The sequence below is a fragment of the Leptonychotes weddellii genome, chromosome 4 (genome assembly GCF_054177405.1).
Source record: "Leptonychotes weddellii isolate Sample4059 chromosome 4, ASM5417740v2, whole genome shotgun sequence".
NCBI lineage: Eukaryota > Metazoa > Chordata > Mammalia > Carnivora > Phocidae > Leptonychotes > Leptonychotes weddellii.
Genome location: NC_138372.1, coordinates 138,164,106 through 138,189,010, shown reverse-complemented (window position 1 = coordinate 138,189,010; position 24,905 = coordinate 138,164,106). Strand labels below are relative to the sequence as shown.

The 24,905-nt window shown below is 45.4% G+C and overlaps 1 protein-coding gene across 1 annotated transcript in view; it reads left to right on the top strand.

Annotated features, from left to right (window-relative positions):
• SNX31 (sorting nexin 31) overlaps positions 1-24,905 on the top strand; it is a 57,728-nt gene that overhangs the window by 16,545 nt on the left and 16,278 nt on the right. Inside the window, exons 5-10 of the mRNA XM_081817208.1 lie at positions 5,276-5,386; positions 9,258-9,348; positions 10,304-10,391; positions 13,634-13,703; positions 19,194-19,286; positions 23,595-23,798. Of these exons, the coding sequence (XP_081673334.1) occupies positions 5,276-5,386; positions 9,258-9,348; positions 10,304-10,391; positions 13,634-13,703; positions 19,194-19,286; positions 23,595-23,798 (657 nt within the window). The remainder of the gene's footprint in view (positions 1-5,275; positions 5,387-9,257; positions 9,349-10,303; positions 10,392-13,633; positions 13,704-19,193; positions 19,287-23,594; positions 23,799-24,905) is intronic.

The window sequence follows — 24,905 nt, the reverse complement described above, 5'->3', positions numbered from 1 at the left end:
AAAAAAAAATAAAAAATAAAATAAATAAAAAAAATAAAAAAATGGGTCAGCAGTTGTACTCCCAGACATACTAGTCCCTGGGGATTAACTGCTTGAAGACGGCTTCCGTGTAACTGGAGTTCCCTGGCACCTCGATACCTCTGCTTCTCTCCTCCCTGACCAGGTCCGATTTTCACTGCTCTTGGAGGCCCCCTCTGAAAACCCAGTAGTGGTTCAGGCTCGGGACAATTTTCAGCTTCTTCAAGGATGATTTTCCTTCCAGTTGTTTTCTCTCTGTCTCCAAAAGGAGAGCAGGACAGAGGTACCTTTGCTTCCACAGATGTTTATAAAGGAGGTTGATGATTTTGAAAAAGGAGTTTAAGTCAGGAAGGTGGTTCTGTGCTCACTGCATCCCTGTCCTGCTTTATGCTGTCCTTTATCATTCATACATTGAACAAATACGTAGTGAATGCCCGCCGAGAGCCAACACTGCTCTAGAGGTGGGGGGAGACACCAGTAAATAGCAGTCAGTCCAGCTCATGGAGTTTACTGGCTTGTTGGGGAGATAGAAAAGTCACTGGGCATGGCGCTAAATGTAATGAATACTGTGAGACGGGACCGCGCACCGTGACGCAGGAGCACGTGCTGTGAGGACCGCGCACCGTGACGCAGGAGCACGTGCTGTGAGGACCGCGCACCGTGACGCAGGAGCACGTGCTGTGAGGACCGCGCACCGGGATGCAGGAGTGCGCGCCGGGAGACAGGGCCATGACCCAGAAGAAGGTTAGGGCTGTGTCGAGATTTCTGTCCTCTCAGCCATGGTGCAGCATGTGTGGGCCCTGCCACTCCAGTGGCTTTGTGCCCACTTCCCCCAGTGTGAAGTACAAATACCGTTCTCTACGTGTGACCCATGAGAAAAGGGCCAGGAGACACTGCCATAGGATGAGTGTGTGTCTGGGGGACCTTCTAAAGGAAGTGACAACTGAGCTCGTATTGGAAGATTTCTGGGGTGGGCAGGGAGATCAGATCATACTCTAGCTTTTTCTTCCCGTTAGGGACAAAACAACAAACCACATAGTATCCGGCGTTCTGGAAGCCTCAGCACTGATACTAGTAAAAGGGAAGAAATAGCCACTTAGCACTGAGGGTGAGTCTACTCCAACTTCCAGGAGACCCTTCCCTGGCCACCTTGCAGGGCCAAAGCGATTTATTGGCGGTAAATAGATGCAGTCAATGCAGGAGAGCGTTGGCCCACGGAGCTTGCAGCCAGATTGCTAGTGCAGGGCGCACGGGAGCTGGGAGAACTGGAATGAGCAGTGGCGATATGTGGATTTGCCAGACTGTGAAAGGAGCCCCAGGAACAGGGATTGGGCAGTTTGCCCAGCTCAGTATTCTACAGACCTGCATATTTTCACCGCTTCTGGTAAGTGCTTGGCCCGCACTTGCCAAGTGATTATTGCTGTGTAATCCCATGCTCCCAGGCCTGGCTCTCCAAGCTCAGCAGTACAAGAGCATCTTCTCTCTGGGCAAGGACACAGGACGTGAGAAACCTGAATGCATGAAAGCTTTCTGGCCCCCTCCTGAGGAAAGCCTTTATCAAGGATGATCATATGCAAGTTGCAAAAACAAGAAGCGTTTCCCTCTACAGGGTGATTTAATCTGGGCGAGGCCTGGTTCTTTATGTGCACTCTCTCCTTTATTCCCCACAACTTGTTGAAGGAGGTGCCATTAGGATCTCTTTTTCAGGTGAAGTAACTTGTCCAAGGGCATATATCTCATACATGAAAGAGCTGGGATCTGAACCTAAGGAGCCTGGATCCAGAGCCCCTGTTCCATCGATGTTATGATGTATTTCTAGAGTGGTGGTAGCCCACCCAGCCCTGCCCCTAACCACGTCCCTCTTGTTTTGTGTGTCTAGACTCCCTTCACTTACTACATTCTATGTTTTTGGCCTGTGATCACCTTGGAGAGAGATGGATTTTTGAAAAGGCAAAATCAAAGTCTTTAAAGACTTTTTTAATGTTCTTGATTCTTAAACTGCAGTATTCTGTGGCGTTATGTGAACAACATATTTGAGAAAAAGAAGACTGAGAAGGTATTTGGAGTAGCTTTTGTGCACCTGGGAAGTTAGGGGCAACCTACTGACCTGGGAAGTTTAGTTCACTCTGGCTTTGTTTGGGGGATCTGAGAAGTGACTATTTTCCTCCCTTTCTCTTAAGAATGTTTATCACATACTTGTGTGATAAAACCTCCATTAAAATCCCCACACTGTGGGGTGCAAAGAGCTTTGGAGTTGGTAAACATGCCAAGATGCCGGCAGGGTGGTGTGCCCAGAGAGGGTATGGAAGCTCTGTACCCCTTTCCACATGCCTTGCCCTAATGCATCTTTTCCATTTGGCTGTTTCTGGGTTGTGTCCATAATAAGTGGATTCTGGTAGGTAAAAAGAGCTTTCCTGAGTTCCGTGAGCCATTCTAGGAAATTACCAATCTTGAGGAGGGTGTCATGGGAACCCCCAATTTCTAGCTGGTTGTTCAGAAGTGTGGGAGGCCTGGACTTGTGATTGGCATCTGAAATTGGGGAGGGGCCATCTTGTGGGACTGAATCCTTAACCTGTGGGGTCTGTGCTCACTCCAGATAGATAGTATCAGAAGTGGTGTGAGTGGAGAAAAGCCGTGTTTTTCCTTATAGCATCCTGTGAGCAATGTTAAGGCCAGCGCTGGTGGTATAGTGGGGAGCATGGCTGCCTTCCATGAGCAAGGGAAGGACACTGGAGGGTTTTAAGCAAGGGGAGGACATTTTTAGGTTTGCATTTTAAAAATATTTCTTTGGCTGCTATGTGGAGAGTGCTCTGTAGTGGGGTAAGAATGGAAACCAGGAGGCCATTGCAGGAGTCTAGGGAGAGGAGATGTCAGTTGGGTCTAAGGTGCTGGTGGTGGAGACAAAGAGTGGATGGATTCAAGAGATGATAGTGTAAGATGTAAAATATGCACAACTCAGAACTTGATTGGATATGAATGTTAAAAATATCTTCCTGAATCTTCTCTTGAATCCTTTATTTCTTATCTGTTGGCGCTCATTCTAATCCAAGGTACATAACTTCCTCCTCATTCCTCATGCTAGCAATAACAAAACAATATAACCACCAGTTGGGTGTTTGCAGTGAGTACCATTTCAAGTTCCACACGTTGCATCCTTGAATCTTGTCCACAGCCCTATGAGGTGGGCACTGTTACCATCCTTATTTTAGAGCTGAAGGAATGAGGAATACAGGGGACAAGTAACCTCTCCAGGTTTGCAGAAGGTCCCATGTGGTGAGTGCGGGAGCTGGGCTTGGAACCCTTTTCCTCACATGGTTCAGCCCAGTCCCTTGGTACCTCCAAGGGGATTGTTGCAGCTAACCTCTGAGTTCTACCCCCTCCCCCCACCCCACCTTCTCTTCCCACCCATTTTTGCCACACTACCAGACAGATCTTTCTGTAACGCTGTTTCCATCCTTCCGCTTCCTTTTGCCTTTTTAATGAAATCCTCAAGTGTCTGATTTCAGGGCCCTCTATAATCTGACCCACTCTGCCAATCCAACCTGCTTTCTCACTTTTGCAGAAGAATTTGATAAAGATATGTATTTATATCATTTTTGCTGTTCATGTAATTTAGCTATCTTACCAGTCTACAATTTAGTTTGAGTTGAGAGTTGCACTGAAGTAATATAAATGAATGCTAGGCTTTTCTTTAAAATCTGACCAAAAAGTAATGGCATTCCTTTCATTCATTTTGAGTGTTTTTCCCCTGAAGTAAGAGATCTCTGTGATGATAGGCCCCGAAACTTGAAGAACCAACATCTAGGCAAAGATGTACCTAGAAAGGGACTATTTACAACAATTATTTTGGGGGAACCCATAGAAACTTAGTAATTGTACGTACATGGTGGGGAGGGGGTAGTTAAAATTTGAAGTCAAACCTTGCCCTTTGATAATAAAATTAGGAAAAATAAGCCTGTCAGTAATGTGATCGGCCTTTTGAGGTACCTGGATAATGCAATTGAGTTGTTGGATTCCCTCAGTTCCCTACGAAACCTGATTGTTGTATCTGTGAATGTGGTGGGGGTGAGGAAAGGGGAGGCGTTGCCTGTTGAGGGGAAAGGTCCCAGTTGGTCAGCTCACCTGAGTCCAACTCTGTGATCTCCACACCATCTTAGGATTGGCCCTTTGGTTCTTCTCTCGCCCAGCCCAATACCAGGAAGGCAGTAACCTGGGCTGGGTGCACATTGTCTAGGCACCCCCGTATTACTAATATTCTAGCTTATATGGTAGGCTTAGAACACAGACAGTGATTTGAGAGACTTTTTTCTCAGTTCTCTCCAGGATATATTACATACGCACTGGCATTCTAAATGCCTAGGAGAGAAGCGAACTCATTGCGTACAGTAGATGTTTTGGTGCATTAGGGTTTAATCCTATCGTAGAACCTGGGAACAGAAAGGCTGCGACCTGAATCAGCCTCCCAGAGATGAGGCAGCCCTGTGGATTGACAGCATCCCACTTGGGAGGTGCTAAAAACAGCCTTCCCCCAGACACAGCTGCCCTGTGAGACTCAGCTGGGCGGCCAATGGCCATGCCTCCTCCGGGGGTCCCTCTCTCTGTGGTCACTGAGCACCAATTGCAGCTTTACACTTTCCCAAACTCTGAAGGCCTTCCCAGTGTCTCTAGCATGTCCTTCACATTTTAGAACATTCCATCCAAGAACTTCACAGGCCCCCAGGTTTGCAGTCTCCTCTGGCACACACACATCCCCTTGCAGAATGCTTAAGTGCAAGCAAAGCAGGACTGAGCTGGGGGTGCTGGTCCTCAGCTGGACACTTACTCACCAGAGAGTGACGTGCTTCCTCACTCAGGCCTCATGGTTTGCCCACTTCAGATTTTTGCTATAGCAGAATCATAAATTATTGCAGATTATGGACTTTTAGGGATGCCTGGAAATACTCAAAATGAGAATTAAAATCTGAGATGCCCCAGGGTCACATGGATAGGTTTGGGTTTTTTCCCCCTAAAATGGATGCCTTATTGTTTATTTGGAAATTATTCAAGCTGCATGTCATTGCTTTGTCTTGGCCTCTCCACACGCCTCCTCACCCCACCCTGCCCCTCAAGACAACATCCCCCAAATTTCTGCAGTCAGCTCTGTGTGTTTCTGGATACTGTATGCCCCAAGGGTCCAGGTAGAGGACTGACTGTTCCTGCTCCGGGTGCCCCATTGAAGGGCACTGTGGGGCTCACTGGACTTTTCTTTTGCTTGCAGGACACATTTAACATCACTACCAAGACAGCCTCTCTGGATATATTTCTGCCAGATGGAAGGAATATTCCAGTCGAAATTCTAACATCAGATACTGCTGAAAGAGTCCTAGAGGTAAACTTTGTCTAAACTCAAGAACCAAATTTAGGAATCATTCTGTTTGAAGGCAGGGACTAGGATAAGGTTACCTTCCAGAAGCTTCCTCCCTATCATTTTACTCTGGATGACACATCTGTTGAGATGCTGGGATTTTCTGGAAGATGGACCAAGGAATCTAAGCTACAGCCAATCCTCCAGAGCGTCTTTGGTTTTACTCTCCGTGTGGACATCAACTTCCCAGACATCTTTTAGGCCCTTCCTAAGGCTGCTGTCAGTCACCTGGGATTCAGCCAAGGATGTACCCTGGAAATATGCCAAGTGCTTTATTTTGGGATGCCTCATAGTTGGGAGCAGGAAAGGGAGTGGAGTCCAGATGAGTCTGAAATAGGCCATACCCAGGTAGGCTGGTGACAGGTTCTGTCAGAGTGACAAAGGAACTCTTAAAGGCTAAGAGTTGTCCCTCCTCCCCCACCCGGAAAACCCCTGAAGCCAACACCCTAGCAGGTCTAACTCTGGGTCCAGAGGGCCAGACCTGAATTCTAGTTGGTTTTGTGAAGAGTCTGAGGACAAGACCCAGAGACTATCCTCCCTGTCTTTAGATGGCGGCCGTTACCGGCTCTGTCCCCAGGGCCTTTTCTCCCTTCCCTGGCATCAAGGGGACACCAGCTTCTCACACCCACACACTGTTCCCAGGTCCATTTCCTTTGGAGGGTTTTAGTTCTAATCCTCCAGAGAAGTATGTGAGGGAAAATATAAAGTTATAAACAGGTGGATGTCAGAAAGTTTCTAGGACTTTCCCAAGGACAGGACATTCTTGTGCTGGGGACATGGTACCTGACACCTTCTGGGCAGGAAACAAGCCCTCCCTGTTGCGTTCCCAGCCCTCGAGCCCACCTTCACCTGAAACCGTGGGGTGGGTGGACGGCCTCTCCCTACATCATGGCTCCTCATTCGAGCTTGGAGATTCAAGCCGGTCCATGCCCTCCTGGTCTCCAAAGAGCAGTGCTGTCCCCAGACTAGGAAATGTCCCTTCTCTAGGGTCTTGGCTCTGCCCAAGAGTGATCATTTTCGACCTTCCTTCCTCCGAAAGTCACTGCACACAACCTTTTCTTGGCTCCTGTACAGCTGTCCTGGTTGAACGGGATCAGCAGCCACCTCATTGCCAAGGCTATCCATTGAGAAGTTACCCTAGGGCCCCCCTCCTTCACCACCCCCAACCCCCCAAATCCTACTGACCTCGGGTCCCAAGTCTCTCTCCTAATAATTCCCGTCTTCTCATTTCCTCCTCTCCAACCTCACACCCTTAGTTTGAATGCTCATTTCTCAGCTAGATTTCTATAGCAGCTCCAAAACCAATCCCTGCTTCCAGCATTGCCAGTCTTCAATACTGACCTCCAGAATGACCTTTCTAAAAAGACACTTAATGCCTGAGGGGATTTATACAAAAAAAAACCCCCAAACCTCTCAAATATAAAAGCACTGTTCCCTAAATTGCCCTCGTGGGACCTACACAGTGAGAGACTGACACATCAGTGAGGGGAGGAGGACAGTAATAGGAGGGCGGAGGCCGCAAGCACAGACACCCCCAGGGCCAGGCCCGTAACGCAGGGGTGCAGATGAGGGACGTGAGATAATCTGGGGATGGTGGGGCCCGTGGAGAACTGGAGAGCCCCTGCCCTGCCCGACAGCATCATTATTGACCTGTTTTCCACATACTGGGCTCACTGGCCTGATTAGACATACCTGCAGCTGAAGTTGGCTGCCCGGTGGGAGTCTGGGGTCTCCTCCCTATTGGGGAAGGGTTAGGGCAAGAGCTGAATTCAAGTGACAGCACTGCCACGTCATAGTTGTGTGAGTTTGGGTAAGTTGCTTAACCTCTCAAGACAGTGTCTAAGTAGTTGCAGAAATAGCTCATGTTCCATCAACAGTGGTGGTTATGGTTATTTCTCATTATAGGTATTATTATTGATGTCGGAGAGAGCGTTGAGCCAGTATTGAGTAGAGTAGTAAGTCTAGGGTTCCACAATACCATCATCTCTTTGGCCCGGGTCCCCTTGTAACTAATAGCGAAGTTTAACGAGGTGCATTTGTGATCTCAGAAAAATATACTTTCCCTCTTCTAATCACACCGACTTGTGAGAAATTCAAACTGCTGACACTGACATCATTAACATCAGCTAAGTTTACCTGGAGGTTCTGGCCTTGAAGTGGTGGCGTTTCTATAAAAAGTAAAGTGAGCAGTTGGCCAGGCAGGCAGGTGAATTCTCTTCCAGGGGCTGGGAACTTCTCCAGCTCGCATAAAAATGTAATTTAAATTTTGTGATTGAAAATCATTGTTTATATCTCCTCAAGCATACTCGCCCCAACTCTCCACCTCACCGCCATCCTGCTGGGCTCCTTAAAGAACCAGCAACAAGCTAAAATCTCATTTTGGTTTTTAACTCATTTGCACTAATGTGGTTTTATTGGTGGTGGTTGTATTTGAAGTATCCTTAACATTTGCTAAGAAGAAAATATTACTGTGTCTCTTTTTGTCGACGCTTACTCCTCTCGAAAGAAGGTATGTGTGTTTATGTCTTTATAAATTATAAAAGGCTTCTCCATTCTTCCTCCCCGCCCCCCCCCAACTCCTTTATCTGCCCTGGCACGTAAGCTTGCTATTTTCACTGAACAAGTCAGAGAAGAGAGAAATCAAATCTGAATGGACATGGATCACACTCTAGGAAAAGATGTCTTTGCAATCTGTTCCATCCCAGCACACCCTCACCCCTGCATACACAGGAACACTGGGTTTTGGTTTGGAGGTTTTGCATGGGCATGGGGATGGGTGAGGTAGAAGGAAGGCGAATGGGGACAAGCCTTGAGTGAACGTGTGAAAAGATCCCAGGCTCTTCTTTATTTTCAAAGCTATGCCGAGAACACCCACTCATATCATCCACCTAATAGGACTGTCTCATGAGGTAATTTACAGATCTCTGACAAGAAAAGTACCCCTTTGAGCCTCGTATTTGCCACCTTGAGAACTTGGAGCTGTGGTTAAAGCATCAGCTCACACACACGACACTCTTGAGTGTCACAGAGGTGATCTAGTAAATTCAGGGTGTGCAAGCAAAGAAATCACTCTGGAGCCCAGGCTTCAAGAGGGAGCGTCTGGTGGGTGAAGAAGGGGAGAGTCTGTGGTAACATGGACATTCCCACTAAGGGAAGGTGAGTTACTGTAAGACATGATGAGGTTCCAGCCTCATGACCCACTGGCAAAAATGAAACCAGTGGAATGAAAGCCATTTGACAGAAAGGCCAGGGAGGAACATGAAATGAGAGCAGCCTGTGCCTGGGATCTGAGGTTTCACTGAGCAACTGCCATACAAATTAGACTTGACCATCACAGGAGACGTCAGACAGAGGCAGGCCCAGGGGGTCAAGGACGGCCAGTAGCTCATGCACTTTCACCTGCCAGCCAAAGGGCGGGGCACGTCCCTTCTCCCAGTGTTGGATAAGCCAGCCCATAGGAAGGTGATCTGGTGTGGGGGCCCCAGCAGAAGGACAGACAGACATGGAGAATGGCTGCTGACCTCCAGTGGGCTGTAAAGACCAGATTCTCTGGGAGACACATCTGTGTCCAAGATGGACCAACCAGCCTCGGCAGAGGCCAGTTCGTGTCCATTGTGTTGGGGCTGATTTTTATTTTCTTCACTCTAATGTTTTTAATTTCTAAATTTTCTGCAATTAGTATTAAAGTTTTAGATTCAGAAAAGATTCCTTTTAATGTCGGCAGCCCCTTAAAGCTCCCTCTTATCGACGTTTACAGGCAATTTCAAATCCTGCAAATCCTTTCAAATCCGTAAGCGTGGCGGACACTCCTAACTTTTCTTGTCTTTGGTTAAAGGTGGTGTCGCACAGAATGGGACTGTGTCAGGAGCTCTCGGGCTACTTCGGCCTCTTTCTCATTCGGTTTTGCAAAGAGGGCAAACTCTCTGGTAAGGAGAGAGGGAACGCAGGGCAGCCAGGAGCCGGGGAGGGCCGGTGTGGGCGGGCACTCAGCCCACAGGATGCGGGAGATACAGCTGAGGGCAGGGCGGCGTGTGGGCCTTACTGCTGCCCTCAGCCCCTGGATCAAAAGTGGGGGGATGAGAGGTTGTGTCAGTGTTCAGGGTGAGCCGGGGGTGAGCAACTCCCCGGGGAGGTGGCATGGGCAGTAGCAAGACGTCAGGTCCTTCCAGCAACTGCACTTGGTCTCGTGCCTGCCCCAGCCCCAGGCCTAATGTCCGTCTCGCCTTGACCCTAGCCGCTGACCACCACCCGTCGCACAACCCCCTCAGAAATGGAGTGCTAGACTCCAGGTGTCAGGACATCTTATCACACCATCACTTCTCCTTGTTAAGGAATGTTGGCTATAAAATGTGGATGCTATAGATAAGTTCCCAGGTTCTTAAAACACACATAATGAGGTAGTGAAGGAGGACAGTATGATTCACATCACTTTTGCATTTCTCTCCAGTGTATGTCTAAGACATTACAAGTTATTTACTTGTGAAATGGTATTGGTTATCTGAAGGCAGTTTACATATGTTCTCAAGAAGCTGCAGGGAGGTGGTCTTGAGTTGGATGTCAAGGGGTTTGTGTGGCAGCTTGGCCACTGAGCTCCGCGGTGCGCTGGCACAGCAACAGACCTCTCTGGACCTCAGGTTCTTCCTCAGTATCGCAGGGTAAAATATCCCCTACTAAAGGTGTTGATATTTTATGAGGATCAAATGCTATTTATCTTTTGAAGGAATTTCAGAAAGTTAAAAATTGTGTACAAATGCAAGGGAATATTATTGTTGTGATTTTATTCTTTCTAATGGTGATGATTTATTTTCTCATTTCAAAGCCTCGGTATGTAAACTATATGTGCTGTTTCAACCAATAAGACTCTCTTTCCCCTTTCTCTAGTCATGAAAAAATTGGTGGACTTTGAACTCCCTTATGTGAGTCTTCGAAGCGCTGAAGTGGAAAACTGCAAGGTCGGACTCAGGAAGTGGTAAGCATTTATGGTGATGGTAGGTATTTGAGGATGTTTTAGATTCCTGCTGAGAATTTGTTGGTCTCACCCTGTCTGCCCACAACCTAACAGCTAGAGAGGGACCAGGAACTTGGAGACAGTTGAGAGGAGAGCAATAAAGAAGAGAGAGTGGAGAATGAACCAGAATATTTGTCCTAAACAATAGGATGTTGAGGATGACTTTCACTGGTCTCCAGTAAGTACTTGAGGGTTGTCATGAAGATGGTGGCCATGAAGGCAAGGCTTGAAAAGTAAGTGCTGTTGGGGTGGGGATTGAAGCAGGAATGATGAGAAACTGCAGGTTGTGGGCTTGCTTTGGAATGGGTTACCAACTGTATTAATTGACGGAATTTGTTGATGATTACAAGCAGGTGCAGTTCATCTGTTGAACTGTGGTATTCCCTAAAGGCCAAGGGTGGACTCAGCCAACTTGCAGTGAATTTGAACTCTTAAGTATTCAGCTTACATTCCTAAATGATTCCAATAATAAATGCATATAAACCAGGGCCAGCCATACTCCTAGATTGATTGAACACCTTGCAGAAAATACTACCCTTTCCCCCAGAAACAAGAGGGCCTATGGAGAGCTAACAAGCAGAAAATAACAAGAAGCACCCTGGGGCGCCTGGGTGGCTGAGTAGGTTGAACATCTGACTCTTGATTTTGGCTCAGGTCATGGATCTCAGGGTTGTGAGATAGAGCCCCACGTCAGGCTCCACGCTCAGTGGGGAGTCTGCTTGAGATTCTTTCCCTCTGCCTCTCCTCCCATTCTCTCTCTTGCTCTCTCTCAAATAAATCTTTTAAAAAAATAGGAAGCACCCCACATATATCCCATAATCTGTAGTTCGCAGTGTTTATTACCGTGGCTGTATTGGATTGCTTCTTTGGTTCCCTCTCTCCCAGCCCAGCTATTCTGTAATCTGAGGACAGAAGTCTTATAGAAAGGCATTTTGTAGTCTAGGAATAGTAGCTATCTTGACCTCGTGATGCCTTGCTTAGAGCTCCAGTCTGTGGTTTTGAATTTTGGAAGGATATTTTGGGCAAGGCTAAAAGTTCATATACTGCTATTCAAAAGTATTCTGAGAAACTGTCAAAACCTGTGGCATGGAACCCTGAGAAGGGGAAAAGGAAAAACCCTGAGCAGTTCCATCTAAGTGTTTCTGGAAGCTGCTTAGTATAACAAGTGGCTGAGCATGATTATTCCTGGGATCAGAGTATGTGAATCTAAATCCCAGCCCTCTCAGGATTTAGCTGAATAACCTTAGCCAAGTTACTCAAGCTCACTAAGCCTCAGTTTCTTTATCTGTAAAATGGGAATAATAATAAAAGTCTACCTCAAACAATTAATATGAGGGTTAAATAAAATAATTCCACATGCTCAATAAATTTTGGTCTTGTTTGTTACTGTTATATTGAGGATAATAATGATAATAGTAATAACAATAACAACAGAAATCCCTGGGGCTTAGACTGTTTGCTCATGGGCTCTCCAGAGAACTTGACATCAAAGAAGACATGAGGATTCTGTCCCTCACCTTGAAGCCTTAATTGGAAATTGGGCTTAGCCTATGTCTTCATTAAATAGGTATATTCTAGATCATCAGTGCAAGAGAAAATGTCATTCACTTGTCAGCGTCTCGGATCCAGGCGGGTTGCCTTTGCTTAGGGGAACTGGGAAGAAAGGAGGTCCCACTCCAGTTGTTAGAGCTGAGGGTCAAGTCACCCGAGGGGGAGAGCCTGGAGTAGGATCCTGAAGGTGACTTGTCCTCTTTCTAGGAAAAGTCTAAGTGAGTGGGAGCAGGGAGGCTAGCTTAGCTGCCATGAGCTGTGGGATTCCCAGCAGGTGAAGCATCACAATGAAGCCTAGCCAGCATTTGGGGCATTTTTCTCTGTCTGTGAATTCTCTGGTGCATCTCTCCAATTATGTTATGGTTCCTTCCAGACTGGAGGGAGCCCACCCTGGCCTCTCAGAGCCCCAGTGTGGGATGGGTCTGGGGGCTCTCTAGCTCTGACGTAACAGTTGCTCTTCTCTGCCATGGAGAATAGGGTGTATGCGCGGCATGGCAAATTAGCTAAATAGAATATAACAGAGTGCTTCCGTTGCTTCTCCTCCAGGAGGAAGGTGATCTTCAAGTTACATTTTCATCCTTTCCTAATCTATGCCAATCCCATTGGTCTATTAACCATTCACTTCTAAGTGCAGTGATTCTACTTACGTCTCCCTTCAGACTGGTTTAGACCAGCTGCAGTGGATCCTTTCCTGACCGTTTCCATCCATTCTCAGCAGCTCCTGTGCTTATACAGGAGCTATGATTTCAGTTTATCCTGATGATTCTGGATCCGTTAGACAGACATGGAGCCCTGCCATTTGCAAGTCACTTTGTGAAGGTCCAGAGGGGCAACTCCAAATAGGATGCAGCCCCGACATACCTGGTATCAAGATCAACTTGATGAGAGCAGTGATCAGGATGAATTCAGAGTGCTGAGGATGGAGTGGAAGCCTTGGGGAGTGGGGACCAGAGGATGCCAGGGGAGGCAGATAAGTCAGGGATGGAGGCTGGGGAGGGCAGTGGTCTTCCAAGCAGAGGAGAGAACACATGGTTGGAATGTAGAGTGTGAGGGAGGGAGGTGGGTCATAGATGGAGCTGGAAATGAAAGCTAGGTATCCCATGACGGGCACCATGGAAGGGAGCAGGATGAGTGATCTAACTCCTGGGACTATGAGAGTCCAAAGATTACTCAGGAAAGAACACTCAGGTTTGAATGCAGAGCCTGAGACTGAGGGGGGCAAGGCTGAGGCAGATGGCCTGACAAAGAGAGCAGCTCGGGGGATAGACGGGGGTGGCCTGGGTACACGGCAGTGATACAGATGTGGGTACGGGGCTGATGAAGACACCAGGTACTGTGGGGTGGGGAGAGGGCATCCACACTTGGGGACTGACAGTGGGGCTGAGTGTGAAAGGGGCTGTGGACCATTTTCCGTCAGCTTTATTGTTTGGCATCTTTACTCTCAGGGTCCACCAGGCAAGAGCTTACAGTGTAAAGAAAGTAGGAGACAGAGAGGTGGAGGGACAAACTGAAAGCCAGGCGAGGAGAGGGGTGTTAGAAAGGGGAGGGCTCAGTTTAAAGTGTGGGGGGCCACCACTTCAGAGAGCACTTTCTCCCAGGTGTGCCCACCAGCCATGTCATATGAATGAACTTAATGTTCCTGAATCACACAGGTACATGGACCCATCCCTGGACTCCGTGCTGATGGACTGCCCAGCAGCGGTAGATTTGATCTATATGCAGGTGAGGGTGACCGGGGGCTCTCAAAACATCAGATGTTCTTGACCATTTGAGATTGGAACCATTAGAAAAAATTTGTAATAGCTAAGAATTCTACCTCCATAGCTAGAAGAGGGAAATTCACAGAGACAGAAAGTACAATAGAAGTTATTAGGGGCTGGGGGGCAGGGAGTTATTGTTTAATGGGTACGGAATTTTTGCTAGGGATGCTAAAAAAGTAGGTATGAGAGAGTGTTAATAGTTACATGACATTATGAATGTTTTTAGTGCCACTGAATTGTACACTTAAAAATGGTTAAGAAGTGGGGCACCTGGGTGGCTCAGTCAGTTAAGCGTCTGCCTTCGGCTCAGGTCATGATCCCAGGGTCCTGGGTTGGAGTCCCGAGTTGGGCTCCCTGCTCAGCTGAGAGCCTGCTTCTCCTTCGGCCTCTCTGCCTGCTCACACACGCGCCCCCTCTCTCTCTCTCTCTCTCTCTAAAATAAATAAACCTTTTAAAAAATGGTTAAAATGATAAATATTATATGTATTTTACCACAGTAAAAAAAATTTAAAAAGCAGCAGAATTTAGAAAGAAAGTTCTACCTCCATTTTAACAATCTCTCTGAGTTTTCTAGCCGACACTCCATCATCTGGGCCAATTTCCATGAGCTTAGAAATGATGTCCCTGATAATCTAAGGCTACATGTGGTCCCTAAATCTCATTTTAGCATCATCTTCTTTTTCCCTGAGCTGACAAGCAGCGTACCTGCCCGCAGGCCCCGCTTCAGGGGTGTGTAGCCTGTGAAACAGCACTGGGCCCCAAGCTCAGATGGGCCCCACACTTGTTTAAGATTCTGCTGTCGCCATCTTGAAATCCTTAATTTTGGAACAACAGACCCCACATTTTCATTTTGCATTAGGCTCTGCAAATTATGTTACTGGTGCTGCCTACCCCGGTGCCCTAAGCCCCAGAAAGTACATTTAGAGTTTGGCTCCTTTCCTTTCCCGGACTCGGGAAAGGTGGTGAAGGTTCTACTAAGCAGTGGGACGGTTAGCGGACGCTGCCTCTGTGATAAGTCCCCAGTTACGCCCCGACTCCACTCTGTTCTCCTGCCTCACCAGCCCCCTGTCGCTACATACACGATGTTTCTCCATGGAATGGGAGTTATCACTTACACAGAAAGGCAAAGACAGGGTACCTGGTGACTCAGTCAATTAAGCGTCCGTCCGACTCTTGGTTTCTGCTCAGGTCATATCTCACGGTTGTGAGATCGACCCCACATCAGCTCCATGCTCAACAGGGAGTCTCCTGGAGATTCTCTGTCTCTCTGCCCCTCCCCTCGCTCACTCTCATTCTAAATAAATAAATAAAATCTTTTAAAAAAGGCAAAGACAGAGTGGCGGATTTCCCTTTTATATTCATAAAGCAAAGGCTCATCTTTGAAGAAATGACCACACTTCCATATTATCTTGTAAAGCAACAAGCAGGTGCTTTATGCACCCAGAGAGAGGGCAACTGCTCGGTGTTTTACTAAAGCTGTATGCAAAAGGACTGCCCGGCACAGGCCAAGCAGGGCAGCCGAAGGCAGGAGAACTCACCAAATGCCTCAGAAGAACTAAAAGTAATTACCAGCTGGGGAAGGTGGGCATGGTGGGTTCACGCACCATGCACCAAAGTCACAGGGCACTGTGCCGCCATTTAACGGGCAGTGTTTTTACTTAGTGTCTCACAAAATCATGGTACCAGAATCCACAGTATCTTCAATTTGACAAAGGAGAGCATCATTGACATCTGTATTTTCCCCACGAGACCACCAGCCCCATGCAGGGACCTTGGCTTTTCCAACGCTGGATGCAGCACCTGGGGGTAGGACTGAGCAGACACAGGGAGCCCAGCGGCCAGAATGTCTATAAGGGGTCACAGCCCTAATACCCACTCCTTCTTATGTGACTTTTTTTTTTCAGATTTTATTTATTTATTTGGGAGAGAGAGACAGAGATGGTGCGCAGGGAAGAGAGGAAGAAGCAGACTCTCCACTGAGCAGGGAGCCCAATGCGGGGCTCGATCCCAGGACCCTGGGATCATGACCCGAGCTGAAACCAAGAGTCAGACTTAACCAACTGAGCCACCCAGACACCTCTCTTCCGTGACTTTTTAAGAGACCAAGGCAATTTAATAAATCATCTTCACAAAGCTCTTCTAAATTCTAAGGAGGCAAATCAAAATATCACTTATTACATGTTTAATGTTCACTGTTGTAGTTTAATGGCTAGAATATAGTTTTGAGTTCATTTCTTATCATATTTTAATTAAACCCACGTTGCGTGAGTTTAACTTGCCATTTTAAACGTTTACCGAGGCTCATTGCTGTTGTATCCTGCTATTACAGCACGTTATTAGTTGTGTCTGGTCTATTTGATACCACGTCCTTGGGGAGAAGGCATCACCCAATTCTATTGTTCTGGTGGGAAACAGAGTCTTTCTGGCCTGGTTTCCAGGATACGTTGTGGTGAGAAGTAGGACCTGCCAGCATCATCATAGGAATTTTATCTGTCTTCATCAAGGAGTTGTAAACCAGAGAGAAATGGACCGTATTTCCTCTGCTTATAGCTGGGGGGAAAAAATGGCTTCACAGAAAGCGCACTGAATTCAGTTTCGAAGATGCGTTCTGTCCCTTGCTCTGCAGCAGGCTGTCTCTCCGTGTGATCTGGGGCCCGCCACTTCATCCTCCTGAACCCGGCACTACAACGTCCCCCTGTTAAGCGATGAGATTGAACGAACAGTTTCTAAGTTCTCCCTCCGCCCGAAGAGACTGGTATTCAAACTGTAGCTCTTTGCCTGGCAAAATCTTCGAAAGATTGTAGCTGACATTATAATCATCTGTGCCATTATCATCAGCATTCTCATTGTTCACTGAGTCCACGCAGAGGTACCAAGAAGTCGGCCCTAGGGAGTCATGACCACCAGTGTGGTCTCTTTTGCTGAACTCTTCTCAGCTCCCCTCGAAAGAAAATGCCTCCCTCCCTCTCTGCTCCTGTGGTATTTTGTTTATACCCTCCATTATGGTGCTTCTCACCCAGCCTTGTAAATACTGCTCATATACCTATTTGCCTAACTAGACTCTGAATGGCCCAGGGCAGAGACTGTCCTGGGAGCTTAGGGTGTGTGAAGGTATGAGAAGCAATCATCCTTTTAAATAATTAATGCAGAAAGTTCTTCGGAGGTCTTCCGATAAATAACGATGCCATCATAATTAAGGGACACCCTTTTGATTTTTCTAAAGCAGGTGTGCCCCATGAGGTCCTAGGAGCCAAGTGGACTCCCACATGTTCCCTTTCTTTTTCTTTTTTAAAATTTGAGTAACATTAACAGAATGGAAGATTGTATATAAAACTATAAATTTCTGGGTTTCCTCAAAAATATTGAGGCTTGGTCAGTTCTGGGCCTGCATTTCAGCACCACTGGCCGGTATGGTTAACTTTGTGCAAATTAGAACAAGAGGTCCCTTCCTCCAGGCCGGCCTAACCCTGTTGTCAGGGCCCGTGGCTCGGGGAAGGGAGCATGGGTTGACCGTTAGCTTCCCCGGAGCTCCATGGGCCGGCGCCCTTTATGCAGAGGCTGGCCTACCCACACAGGCCTGGCCTTGCTCTGCCATGCCTCCACCAGCTGCAGCTGAGTGGCTGATGCCTTTCTTTATGTTCCTCACTGCTGTACCCTCTGCGGGGGATACGAGATATGTGTGTTTGAAGCTCGTGAAACCCATGGCTTAGGTGATTTCACTTGATTTAAAAAAATTAGTTTCTACATCAGTCTCCAGCAGCCAGTCTTTGGGGAGCCAGAGAACTGAGCAGAGCCATTTGTCTAAACTTGACTCTCTCATTGTTAGAATGAGGTCCTGTATGTCATGTATTTGATGACTCGTGAGCCCATAATCAGGGTCAAATCTTTTCAAAGGTAGTGAAACAAAAGCAGTCCGTTCCTGCTGATGTAGGGCATTTAAATCTCTGTGTCTGAGAGTCCCAGGTCCCCTAATGCTGAATGACATATCTTCAGTGAGTCCTTACTGTTGTGATTGCTGTTCACCTTCTTTCTTTAGCCATGCTTTTCTCTTTGATATCCCTGCCCTGTGATAACAGCCCTTACAGGACTCTACCACCAAGTAGAATTCAGGAAAGGAAAAGGTGTTCCGTTCTTCACACCCACGTCGATTCCATTCAGGCATGGTATCTAGGTTCAGTTTTTAGAATAGTTGGTGACCATGAGAAGGTCTTGGGGAGGTTAGGTGCCTATATGCTCAGAATTCAGTGGCTTGGGCAAGGACTTCGTGCAGTGGCCAAATCGGGATTTTAACCCAACTCTTGCCACTTACTTGTCGGGTTGTCTCGAAAGCCATAACCTCTCTGGAGGTTTACCCATTTGTAGGATGGGGGGATGTTCCTACCCCACAGAATAATTTGGAAAAACAATAAGAAAACCTTTCTACAACAGGTTCTCAACAAATACTATTTTTCTTCTCCTCTCTAAACCCATCTCCTTTTCCCCCAATCTAAATAGCTAAATCAAAACTTTATTCAGCTTTTCATTCTCTGTTTGGAGATAAAGCATAACCAATAACACTGAGGGATGGAACACGTAAACTTACATTCAGACTAGGGTGTAAATAAGTGCCTGACAATTGGCAAAGAATTGTTGAGTGTTGGCTGTGTGTAAGACCTTGGACAAGGTACACTGAGGCGAAGGACTCAAGGTTTTCCCCTGAGGGGTTAACAGGCTAACTGAAGACCAATGGAAAACTTCGTTTAAATCATGATAAATAAAAATAGCACAGGCTAATCGGCAAGTTTAAATCCCGTCAGTTCTGTATGGAACTTCCTGTTTCCCTAAACCCTTGCTAGCCCTGATTATTATATATATTTTAGTCTTTGCCAAGTTGAGAGGCAAAAAAAAAAAAAAAATTACTGATTACTGGTGAGGTTAAATATAGATTTGTAATTTGGAATTCCTTTTTGTTGATTGCTGATACATATTCCTTATTGACATTTTTCCTATTGCTTTGCATGAATAATACCAACTTTCCCCACATATGATGCAGTCATTTTCTCTGGTTTGCCATTTACTTCTTAGTTTTGTTCATGATGGTTTTTATGTACAGAAGTTTTATATTTTCATGTAATTATATATTCCTTTATATTTAAAAATATTATTCCTTACCTCAAGATCAGATTTTTTTTTTTTTTTGAAACATCTAAACCTTTATCTGGGTTTATTTGATTGGGTGGCATGGGGAAAGAGCTAACTGTATTTTTTCTCCCAAGTGTGGCCAGTTTTCCCCAAACCATTGGACGATCTCTTCCTACACCCACTAATTTAAAAAGTAACCTTTATAACATGCTAAATCCTTATGTATGTCCATTGGGGTCTGTTTCCATAGCCTTTCATACATGAGTGTGTTTTTGCCAGATTAATTCATTTCTGCTAAGGTTGCTAATCCTACAACTTCTGTTGTTTTAAGGCAATTCAGGACTTTGAAAAAGAATGGGCCAAACCCACACAGGCTCAGAGGCAGAAATTAGAGGCTCTCCAGAAAGAACACAACCAAACCAAGGTAAATCAGATACTGTACCAAGAGAAATCCCTTGGAGGGGAGTTAAAGAAACATATTAGAATTGAGCTGTTTCTTAATTTATAAACCCATCAACCACTAAAAATGGGGTTCTTTTAAAAAATGAAAATACTGTCATTAATTTTTCTGATTATATTATTTAAAGATTCTGAAAAATACAGGCAATAGATTGTGGTGAACGCTTTGCTCACTTAATATAGACCCTCAGCATTTTTTTTTTAACGACCACAGAGTATCCTGTTTTATAGTTATCATTTAGCTAACCAATTTCTTATTATTGAAAATCTGGTGGTTTCCTGTTTTTGCTGCTATAAATCGCTTTGGCAGCGAGTACCATGAGGCCCAGGACTGTGTTTAATTTACACATACCCTGGAAATTCCCAACACCTGGAACGGTTCCTAGCTGAAGGTCCCTGAATACTGCAGGCCGCATCCTCTGTCTTTGCGTACGTGTTCTGTTATTTCTTAGAATATATTTCTAAAAGTCCATTTTTAAAGTTCCATGAAGATTGTACCAACTCACACTCCCCCTGTCCCCAAGCAGTGATCCAAGCCTGACGAACAAGGCATATTTTAACAGAAGAAATGGACTCTGCTTCATAGTGTTGTCTTCTTTATCCTTTAGACTTTGCCAGTGGTCACCACTTTGCCAGTGTTCACTCACTGATTTTAAACAAAATGCAAACAAAATTTAGAGGACTCATACCTACATTAGTATAGAAAGTAATTCTTCAAAAGCTCAGATATTTTGAGAATTTCACTGATGGGTAGCATAAGAAAAGGAAAAAGCATCTACTGCCATGATTTAATATTTTCCTTCCTTGGTATTCTGCCTCAGGTTTGTCACGAAAATTTTGGGGTTCAATTTCAGTTATAGTGTTTGTTTTGATGGATAGGATATTTAGATATAATCAGATACATCAGCTGCTTTGGATATAATTACAGATTCTAAGTGGATTTCTGCTCCCTAAACTTTTCAATTTAATAATTTAGTAAGAATATTGTTTTTACCATGTGCTGTACTCCACCAAAATTTGTATTTGTATTTTTGACATAAAACAAATTTTCTTTTCTATGATGAATGTTTTACCTGATTTTACCATACTATTTGTAATAGTCATCTTTTAAAAACTTTACTTTGAGTGCATGAATTAGATGGAAAAAAAAAAAAAAACAAGAACTGAACCATGATTCAAATTAACTGATACTCTCTTGAAGCATCTAAGGATACTGGCATAAAAACCAGCATTATTTAAGTGTTTATAAAGTTCTTCTGCTAATAGATTCAGCACATTAACAACTATTGCTTTACTTTATGTCCATGTGCAAGAAAACCTGGAGTTGAAAATGAGTGAAATTAGGGGCGCCTGGGTGGCTCAGTTGGTTAAGTGTCTGCCTTCGGCTCAGGTCATGATCCCAGGGTCCTAGGATCCAGCCCCACATGGAGCCTCACATCGGGCTCCCTGCTCACTGGGGAGCCTGCTTCTCCTTCTGCCCCTCCCCCAATCGTGCTCGAATACTCTCTCTCAAATAAATAAATAAAATCTTTAAAAAAAGAAAAGAAAGAAAATGATGAAATTAATTTAAAGGAGCAATTAGTTGATCTAAATCATAGATGGGCTAACTACAGCCCATGGACCACTGTTTTTGTAAATGAAGTTTTATTGGCACACAGCCATTCATTTACATACTGTCTAAGGCTGCTTTTTGTGCTAGGATGATTAAGGTGGGTAGTTATAATAGAGACAATATGCCCAGAAAACTGAAAATATTTACTATATGGCTGTTTACTAAAAAGTTTGCCGGAGCACCTGGGTGGCTCAGTCGTTAAGCGTCTGCCTTCAGCTCGGGTCATTGATCCCAGGGTCCTGGGATCGAGCCCCACATCAGGCTCCCTGCTCGGCGGGAAGCCTGCTTCTCCCTCTCCCAGTCCCCCTCCTTGTGTTCCTGCTCTCGCTGTCTCCCTCTCTGTCAAATAAATAAAATCTTAAAAAAAAAAAAAAAAAAGTTTGCCAACCCTCAATCTAAATGAAAATATATGAACATACCTTTTGTAGTTATGCTTGTTAAACTATCTTTTTCAGGTGTAAGCTTCTTTAAAAAACTAATTTTCTTAAAAAAAAAAAACAAAACCCAACTAATCCTTGCAGATTTCTTTTACTTTGCATATGGTCAGTAACATCACTACACCTGCTTATTGAACGACAAATGCCCACAAGCATTTGAGTTACTAATTCATCACTGACTTTCTAGAGAAATGGAGCTTAACTTTTAAACACTTTCCGTCTCTTTGAGAGCATTGCAGCCAAGAGTTGATTACAAAACATTTTTTAAAGTGTTACCAAGCAATAAGATAACGATTTGTAGCATATAATAAATAAGAAACTATTGTAGCAAGAGCTTAAAACTGCTCTGTATGCTGTGTGGCAAGATTACTCAGCCCTTCCCCGACCCCTGCATGCATAGCGTAACTCAGGACCTGTCATTTCTGCGGTTTCCCATTGACCCAGAGGAGGGCCAGGCAGCTTACCGCATCTCCTAAATTGAATGCGTGAACCACAGCAAATGAGCTGGTACAACGAACGATGTGAGGCTGGAAGGGACAGGAGCCTCAAATACCTCTCCCGCCTTGTAGTAACAGTCAGCTGCCCCTCACTGCTCATGTCTCGGCACATTTTACTTTCTCAGAGAGGGCTTCGTATAGTCCTTGAAAGGACTTACCTTCCTTCAAGAAAGAATCTGGAAAGTGCCAGGTTGTCACTGAGTGATCTCTCTGATTTAACCATGTGTTCAAGTGAGAACTCCCTTTTCTTCGTGCTTATCTCCCACAGCATCAGGCAGGACCATGGTGAAAGCTGGAAGAACCAGGGAGAGGTCCCCAAACTGATATCAGCTTATTAAAAACCAATGGGTAATAATAATGCTTTGTTACAAAAATGAAAAGTCCCGGATAGATATTGTCAGGACAGGATGCCTGGACCACAGGTGTGAACTGCAACTGTCCTCTGTTCTTAAGCCAAGTCAGAAGCAGAGGGAAAGGGGGCACCTGGGTGGCTCAGTCAGTTAAGCATCCGACTCCTGATTCCGGTTCAGGTCATGATCTCAGGGTTGGACAATTGAGCTCCGTGTCCGGCCCTGTGTTGGGTGTGGAGTCTGCTTAAGATTCTTTCTCCCTTTCCCTCTGCCCCTCCCCACTGGCTCTCTCTCTCTCTCTTAGAAAAAAAAAGAAAAGCAGAGGGAAAAGCTAAACCTTAAAAGTTACATAAAGGTGTTCCCTTGACACTATTGGGCTGTCTCTAACTCTACTTAGAAAGCAGACTCACTTTCTCATTTTATTGCCATTTGCAAAAACTCTTCCTCGGACAATTCATACCATCATCATATAATGCAGACTGTAAAAATTAACTACTTTCTTTCTACATAGACCTGAGCTTAGTTTTTTTTTTTTAATTGCCTTTTTTTTTAAGGAGGCTCAACATCAAATATAGGGATTGAACTCACAACCCTGAGATCAAGAGTCACATTCTCTACTGACAGAGTCAGCTAGGTTCAGCATTTCATTTCATTTATTTATTTATTTATTTATTTTTATCTATTTATTTATCTATTTATTTAATATTTTCTTTCTTTCTTTCTTTCTTTCTTTCTTTCTTTCTTTCTTTCTTTCTTTCTTTCTTTCTTTCTTTCTTTCTTTCTCTAAGAGAGAGAGGGCACGCAAGAGAGAGCACAAGCAGTGGGGAGGAGCAGAGAGAGGGACAAGCGGACTCTGCACTAATCACAGAACCTGATGCGGGGCTTGATCCCAGGACCCTGAGATCATGACCTGAGCCGAAACCAAGAGTTGGCTGTTTAACAGACTGAGCCACCCGGGCGCCCCCAAACAGCATTTTAAATGTACACTTTTTGTTTATTTTGCTGTTGTAATTTGCTGAGATAGAATCCTATCTACTCATTCATTTGATTCACTCTATTCTCCTCCATTCATCATTCAGTCACTGAATATTTTTGTTCCCACTATGTACCAAGCACTGTAATGGGAGCAGAGACACAATGGTGAATGAGGCAGAAATGGTTCAGCCTTGGCAGGACGCACCATGAACTTCCCCAGGCCTTATTGTCAGGGAGCACAAAGGACATTGTCTTCGTTTGTATCATCCAGAAGAAAAAGGTGCTTTCACTGTGGCTCAATTCCGTGTGTTCCACGAGAATGGCAGTAGCTTCTGACATAAGGTTGTCACCTTTTTCAAGCAGTCTCTTGCTTCTTTTGCCCTACCTTCACCCCCGGAGCAGTTTCTGGAGCTGTCCCAAGAGGTCCGGCACTATGGGTACTTGCAGCTGGATCCGTGTACCTGTGACTACCCAGAACCAGGCTGTGGGGCCGTCCTCTCTGTTGGCAATAATGAGATCAGCTGCTGCATAACCCTGCCTGACAACCAGACCCAGGAAATCATTTTCCAGATGAACAGAGTGAAGTGCTGGGAGGTCACTTTCCTTGTAAGTATCTTGGCACTTTGCCTTACCCATGATTTAAAGTCTCTACCAGTGGTTTAAAAATCCTATTGTCTTTGGATGACAAAGTTGGCAGTAGGGAGATGGGCCTGCCGTTTGCATCACTACCTTGAGTGGACCGGCATCTAAGCCACATGAAGCATCACCTAATGGTAAAACCTGTCTCTGGTCTGGTGCAAGTGGCCCATCCATAACAGTAGAGACAGCCATCTTCCCACTTGGCAACAACAGGCTTCTTTACTGCTTGGAGGCTGCTTATAGTAATACAGCATAGAGAAACAATGGCTACTGTTTATGGACTACTTAATACAGACTCAGTACTGACAAGATTTCTACGCTTGGAAACTGGATGCTGACCAGTAGAGCTCTCCTCAAGGATCCCCAGCCTCATACTTACATTGCCATCTCCTCCCAGAGGAAATGCTATGATCAGATGTATTGAGTGCCTACTTTGTATCAGATGCTGTTCTGGCTGCTGCCACATCTATTTAATTAAATTCTTGCAATAACTCAGTGAACTAAGCGGGATTATCCCCTTTACACAGGAAACTGGGGTTAACTCGGAGAGGACAAACACTATTAGAACAACCGCGACCCCCAGTTGCTAAATCCTTGGAATCCACAGGGATTTTTTGGCTGGCACAATACTAAACCTCTCTGAGGCATTTGGTGTTGTCAACCATTACTTGCTTCTCAGAATTCCCTCTCCTTCCTCCCCTGTTTTGTGGGCTGCCTCTTCCTCTGAGCACTTCTGAAGTGCTCGTTTCCCCTGGGGTTCCATTTCCATCTTTCCTCTACGTATTCTCTGAAATCAATTGCCTACCTCCCTGTCGAAAGGTCCAGTATTTCCTAATGCCTTCTGGACATCTACACCAGGTGTCTCATGGACATCCCGAACGCAGCCTTTTCCCAAACCAGACTCATCCTTGCCCTCTCCTGCCCATCCTAGAGATCCTCCCCACTGTGTTCCCCATTTTGGTAAATACGACTTCTACCACCTGCTAAAGGCCAAACCAGCAATCTTGACATTTTCAGCATATGATTTCAGTCTTTTAAACTTACAGGAACTTGTTTTATGGCCCCAAATCTGGT